Below are 6,372 nucleotides of genomic sequence, written 5' to 3'. Positions count from 1 at the left end.
TGCAGTCACGGCAGGAGCCATGAGCTCTTCCTTGGCGTTGCGCATCTTAAGATGCGAGCCGGCAGTAGAACCACCACCCGTATCCTCCAGCTCCAGATACGTCAAGGTGGCGCAGCCGTACTGCTCGCGCGCCTTGGCCGCCACCGTGGGGCTGCTGAGCACAGGAACTTCGTAGTCCCTCCCACGCAAGTTGCTCACGTCACCAACAATCCCCACATCCTCGAAAACGGCGAGGTCGAAGCCGAGGGCGTGCGCCACCTCGTGCGCTACGGTGCGCAGCATAATTTGGTCGTAGGCTGACCGAATGTAGGCCGCAGGGATGTTCATGACACCCACGGCAGGTCGGCCGTCGGAGGATGTCTGACAGATCACAGCCGTCGCCAGCACGCCTGGCTCGCTCGGTACCGAGGCAACGTACAGCACGAAGTCGGCGTCGCTGACGCCTACCGTGACGTGCGCCTTCGGCACCTTGAAGGTGCCGCACACGTCGCCCGTCATGCCGGTCACCTTCCAGCTGCCCTGCACCTGCCTCACCTTCAGCCGCTCCGTGTGCAGCTGCAGCGCCTGCGGGATGAGGGAGCCGACAAGTGTATTGCGCTTCGCGTCCGTGAGGATGTCCTCGGCTTTGCACATGTCGAGAGCGCCAGCGTGGTTGTTCACAAGCTGCCCAACGTAGGAGCAGTAGTAGTCGGGGTCGTTGAGATCTTCGACTGATAAAAGAATGCGCAGCGTGCCCCAGTCCGCGGAGTGCGCGACACTCGGCGACGTGCTGTCGGCCAGCGCCCAGTCGGCGGACACGTAGGGCAGACCGAGGGCCGAGACGCTGCCGGGAGGCCTGTGCTGCTGCGCCACCGACTGCAGCACGCGGGCCTGCAGCTTGTCGTGGATGCAGTGATGGCCGGCGGCCTGCGCCCACACGGCGGCGGCACCGACGGCCATGACGAGGCCCGCTGCGGCGAGCCGCATCAGGCGTGCGGCGTCGCTGCGGCGCCGGTGCGTGCTGCTGCGGTCGCGGGACATGCTGGCAGTGCCGGTGGTGCTGCGGGTGCGTGCCAGGGGGCCAGTGACGCCGGCCAACACGTGGGCGGGTGGGAGAGTGAGAGGGGGTGTGAGGGCGGAGGGGCGCTGCGCAGCGATAGGGGGAGGTGGACGGTGGTGGTGCGGGCAGCGTGGGCGAGATAGCGAGGAGGGGAGAGGGCGGAGAAAGAGTGAGGGGCGGAGGGCCCTAGAGGGAAGCAGGGGCGAGGTGCCCCGCACGCCGCGGCCTCCCGCGCACCGAAAGGGCGGCGGCCACGAGCAACAGACGCGGCCCCACGCCCTCCGGCTGCCCTTTCCAGCCCCGAATAGGGCGCGTGTCGGAGGACGGCGAGTGCCGTAGGCGAGGGCGCCCTGCTGACGCGTGCTGGGCGGGGGAGAGGGTGACTCTCTGGGAGGTCGCGACAACGAAGCGCACGACTGCCGGCCATGGCGCAGGGGCGCGTGCTCGCCTTCCTCCCCTCTGGCTCACGTCCATTCCCCGTGTCGCGCCGCCAAGAGAGAGAGAGAGAGGGCGCACATCAGGCCGCCTGCGCCCGCCGCACGGCGTTTGCAGAGTCGAAAGCACAGGATGCTGAAAGCAAAGGAAAACACACACGCGCGGTGTGCTCGCCGTGGGACAGCGGGGTGTGTCGAGACCCACCCCATGACCTTGATGGTCGTCTGCGCCACTGCAGGGCAAATGGCCAGGAGCTCAAGGTGTCTACCAGCGGCACGCACACCCGCGCAGCAATAGGAAAAGAGAAGCAACGGATAGGGAGGGGGTGGTGGGGGCTGCGAGAGAGGGAGAGAGCCCCCAACACACGCATCCATCAGACTCTGAAGCTGCCGATACGGGAGATGCCGTCACCGAGAGGCGACAGAACACCAAAAACTAAAAACAAAAAAGCAAAAGGCCATTTCGACGTGCGTGGGCTGCGATGGCCGTCGGCACAGGGGCACACTACAGCGGCACCGCGCACCCAGTCGTCCTGCTCGTTCCGTTTCACGCTAGCAGAGGCCCTCGTCAGCCGCAGCGGGAGCCGCTCAGCTTCCGTCACGATCAGGAAAGGCTGATAACAAGCAGCCATACCACGAGGCCTGCCATGGCAACGAGCACTATCCCCAGCAGCGCAGCCGTCACAGTGGCCAATGCAGTCATCCTTTCACGCCACCATCACACCGCCGCTGTGTCGGCAGCGTCTCTCTCGAAGTCTATGACTCCCTTGATGTTGGCCTGGCACACCTCCACGTACAGCGGGCACGTGATGTAGCTGCCTTCCACGAAGGCGGTGCTGATCGTGGTCAGCTCCACCCTCTCGCCCGGCGTGCATGCGACGTAGCCGCTGCTGCCGCGCACCTCGACGCTGTACGTGTGGTGGGCTCTGTCGCACATCACGTTGGCGCACAAGGCGTTGTACTGCTCATATGGACCAGTGTTGTGCTTCGGTGTGAAGGTCCCATCAAAGCAGCGCGACGAGTCGGAGAAGACGTTGAACTCCATTAAAGCAGGCGATGCCGTCGATGGGTCCTGATCGCAAGCAATATTACTGTAGGCCACGATAATCGGGCAGAAGTCCATGAATTCTGAGCTCCCGCCGAGAGACGTTTTGGTGAAGTACTGGAAGTACGTCGGCAGCGGGTCGTCATACGTGGCTATGCTGCATCTCCCGATTTTAAGGCGGTGGGTGGGGCACAGATACGAACTCTCGGTGGAGTTGCAGAACATCTCCGGCCACTGCGTGATGTTGTCCTCCATGCACTTCTTGGTGATGAAGTCGCAGCTGGAGTGCTCGGCCCCACGGCATCACCTCGGCCTTGGTGAAGTCAACCCGGTAGAAGCCGAAGTCCTCGAAGGTGGCCATGGTCAGGGCGGTGTAGTACCCCGCGCCCATTACAGGCGCCATGAGCTCGTCCTTGGCGTTGCGCCTCTTAAGATGCGAGCCGGCAGTAGAACCATCACCCGTATCCTCCACCTCCAGAAACGTCAAGGTGGGGCAGCCGTACTGCTCGCGCGCCTTGGCCACCACCGTGGGGCTGTTGAGCACAGGAACTTCGTAGTCCCTCCCACGCAAGTTGTTCACCTCATCAAGGAGATCCGATTCTTCGAAAAGGAGGAGGTCGAAGCCGAGGGCGTGCGCCATCTCGTGCGTCACGGAGCGCAGCATAATTTGGTCGTAGGCTGACCGAATGTAGGCCGCAGGGATGTTGATGACACCCACGGCAGGTCGGTCGTCAAAGAACGCCTGGCACATTACAGCCCACGCCATCACGCCCGGCTTGCTCGGTACCGAGGCAACGTACAGCACGAAGTCGGCGTTGCTGACGCCTACCGTGACGTGTGCCTCCGGTACCTTGAAGGTGCCGCACACGTCGCCCGTCATGCCGGTCACCTTCCAGCTGCCCTGCACCTGCCTCACCTTCAGCCGCTCCGTGTGCAGCTGCAGCGCCTGCGGGATGATGGAGCCGACAAGTGTATTGCGCTTCGCGTCCGTGAGGATGTCCTCGGCTTTGCACATGTCGAGAGCGCCAGCGTGGTTGTTCACAAGCTGCCCAACGTAGGAGCAGTAGTAGTCGGGGTCGTTGAGATCTTCGACTGATAAAAGAATGCGCAGCGTGCCCCAGTCCGCGGAGTGCGCGACACTCGGCGACGTGCTGTCGGCCAGCGCCCAGTCGGCGGACACGTAGGGCAGACCGAGGGCCGAGACGCTGCCGGGAGGCCTGTGCTGCTGCGCCACCGACTGCAGCACGCGGGCCTGCAGCTTGTCGTGGATGCAGTGATGGCCGGCGGCCTGCGCCCACACGGCGGCGGCACCGACGGCCATGACGAGGCCCGCTGCGGCGAGCCGCATCAGGCGTGCGGCGTCGCTGCGGCGCCGGGGCGTGCTGCTGCGGTCGCGGGACATGCTGGCAGTGCCGGTGGTGCTGCGGGTGCGTGCCAGGGTGTGTAAGGGCGGAGGGGCGCTGCGCAGCGATAGGGGGAGGTGGACGGTGGTGGTGCGGGCAGCGTGGACGAGATAGCGAGGAGGGGGGAGGGCGGAGAAAGAGTGAGGGGCGGAGGGCCCTAGAGGGAAGCAGGGGCGAGGTGCCCCGCACGCCGCGGCCTCCCGCGCACCCCAAGGGCGGGCGGCGGCCACGAGCAACAGACGCGGCCCCACGCCCTCCGGCTGCCCTTTCCAGCCCCGAATAGGGCGCGTGTCGGAGGACGGCGAGTGCCGTAGGCGAGGGCGCCCTGCTGACGCGTGCTGGGCGGGGGAGAGGGTGACTCTCTGGGAGGTCGCGAGAAGGAAGCGCACGACTGCCGGCCATGGCGCAGGGGCGCGTGCTCGCCTTCCTCCCCTCTGGCTCACGTCCATTCCCCGTGTCGCGCTGCCGAGAGAGAGAGAGAGAGGGCGCACATCAGGCCGCCTGCGCCCGCCGCACGGCGTTTGCAGAGTCGAAAGCACAGGATGCTGAAAGCAAAGGAAAACAGACACGCGCGGTGTGCTCGCCGTGGGACAGCGGGGTGTGTCGAGACCCACCCCATGACCTTGATGGTCGTCTGCGCCACTGCAGGGCGAATGGCCAGGAGCTCAAGGTGTCTACCAGCGGCACGCACACCCGCGCAGCAATAGGAAAAGAGAAGCAACGGAAAGGGAGGGGGTGGTGGGGGCTGCGAGAGAGAGAGTCCCCAATACACGCATCCATCAGACTCTGAAGCTGCCGATACGGGAGATGCCGTCACCGAGAGGCGACAGAACACCAAAAACTAAAAACAAAAAAGCAAAAGGCCATTCCGACGCGCGTGGGCTGCGATGGCCGTCGGCACAGGGGCACACTACAGCGGCACCGCGCACCCAGTCGTCCTGCTCGTTCCGTTTCACGCTGGCAGAGGCCCTCGTCAGCCGCAGCGGGAGCCGCTCAGCTTCCGTCACGATCAGGAAAGGCTGATAACAAGCAGCCCCACCACGAGGCCTGCCATGGCAGCGAGCACTATCCCTAGCAGCACAGCCGTCACAGTGGCCAATACATACATCCTTTCACTCCACTGTCGCATCGCCGCTGTGTCGGCAGCGTCTCTCTCGAAGTCTATGACTCCCTTGATGTTGGCCTGGCACACCTCCACGTACGGCGCGCACGTGATGTAGCTGCCATTCACGAAGGCGGCGCTCAAGGTGGCCAGGTCAATGCTCTCGCCCGGCGTGCATGCGACGTAGCCGCTGCTGCCGCGCACCTGGACGCTGTACGTGCGCGCCGCCGTGTCGCACATCACGTTGGCGCACAAGGCGTTGTTTGGCTCAGAGCGAGCATTACTGTTCCTCGGCTGAAAGACGCCATCGAAGCAGCGCGCCGCGTCGGAGAAGACGTTGAAGGCCTGCAAAGAAGGCGATGCCGTCGATGGGTCCTGATTGCAAGCACCATTGCTGTAGCCCACGATGAACGGGCAGTAGTCCAGGAATGCTGAGAACCCGCCGAGAAAGGCATTGGTGAAGTACTGGAAGTACGTCGGCATCGGGGTGCTATAGGTGCGTATACCGCACGTCCCCATCCTCAGCCGGTCGGTGGGGCACCGATACCGCCTCTCCGTGGTGTTGCAGAACATCTCCGGCCACTGCGTGATGTTGTCCTCCATGCACTTATTCGTGAGGAAGTCGTAGCTGGCGTTCCGGCCCATTCGCAACACCTCCGCCATGCCTGAACGTCCTCCTTGTCGTATCCCACGTTCATCTTTGTTGTCCTATGTGCCAGCGTTGTTCTCCCTTTTCCAGCTCCTTCTTCCTCTCCTCTCTTTTGTGGGGGGGCGCCCACTCCGACCGCCTCTCATCTTTTTTGTTCCCTGGCTCTCTTCACCCCTCCGTCGTCACCCCGCTTTTGCCTTCCTCCTCCTTCCCCACCTCCCTGCTCTTCATTCCTCCCCCCTCTTTCGATCTCTAATATTTTCCCGCCCTTCCTTTGTTAGTTTTTATTCTTCTTCCGCCCCTATTACCTTTCCATATCTCTCACTATTGGGTCTCCTCTCTGTCCTCTCTCCTACTCCTGCCCCGCCTTTGTCGATCTCCTCACCCCACTGTCTGATCTCTACCCTTCCTCCTCTGTTTTTCTGCCCTACTCTCTCCTTCTATGCCTCCCTCCTCTCCCTTCCCCGGATCTCTCTCGTCTCATTTCTCTCACTCCTTCGGTCCCCCACCTCTTGACCGTTGCTACTGCCATCTCTCGTTGCTGCCTTTGCGCTGTCGTATCTCTCTCACTCCGTCCCTACCTCCTGTCCGCCGCCTCGTCACTATTTCCCGCATTCAATACTCCACACCTTCCCTTTCCTCTCCCCCGTCTGATCCCTCCTCTGTGGCTTCACTCTGTGCACTTTATCCGCCCATCTCC

At 63.4% G+C, this 6,372-nt stretch overlaps 3 protein-coding genes across 3 annotated transcripts; all 3 read right to left on the bottom strand.

Annotated features, from left to right (window-relative positions):
- On the bottom strand, positions 1 to 1,020 carry GP63-2 (GP63, leishmanolysin; the record flags this gene model as incomplete). Its single annotated transcript, XM_001562872.1, has 1 exon — positions 1 to 1,020. A coding segment is annotated over one exon (1,020 nt), but the record flags the coding sequence as incomplete, so codon positions are not given.
- A 1,670-nt stretch (positions 1,021 to 2,690) lies between these two features.
- GP63-2 (GP63, leishmanolysin) lies at positions 2,691 to 4,370 on the bottom strand (the record flags this gene model as incomplete). The annotated part of the gene is made up of 1 exon (XM_001562871.1): positions 2,691 to 4,370. The coding sequence occupies one exon, from the start codon at positions 4,368 to 4,370 to the stop codon at positions 2,691 to 2,693; it is 1,680 nt and encodes a 559-aa protein (XP_001562921.1).
- A 560-nt stretch (positions 4,371 to 4,930) lies between these two features.
- GP63-1 (GP63, leishmanolysin) lies at positions 4,931 to 5,686 on the bottom strand (the record flags this gene model as incomplete). Its single annotated transcript, XM_001562870.1, has 1 exon — positions 4,931 to 5,686. One exon carries the CDS (start codon positions 5,684 to 5,686, stop codon positions 4,931 to 4,933), a length of 756 nt encoding a protein of 251 aa, XP_001562920.1.
- Positions 5,687 to 6,372: the final 686 nt, after the last annotated feature.

Source organism: Leishmania braziliensis, contig 1 (assembly GCF_000002845.2).
Source record: "Leishmania braziliensis MHOM/BR/75/M2904 WGS CADA00000000 data, contig 1, whole genome shotgun sequence".
Lineage (NCBI taxonomy): Eukaryota > Euglenozoa > Kinetoplastea > Trypanosomatida > Trypanosomatidae > Leishmania > Leishmania braziliensis.
The sequence above is the reverse complement of the archived record's forward strand: the minus strand, read 5'-3'. Positions and strand labels throughout refer to the sequence as shown.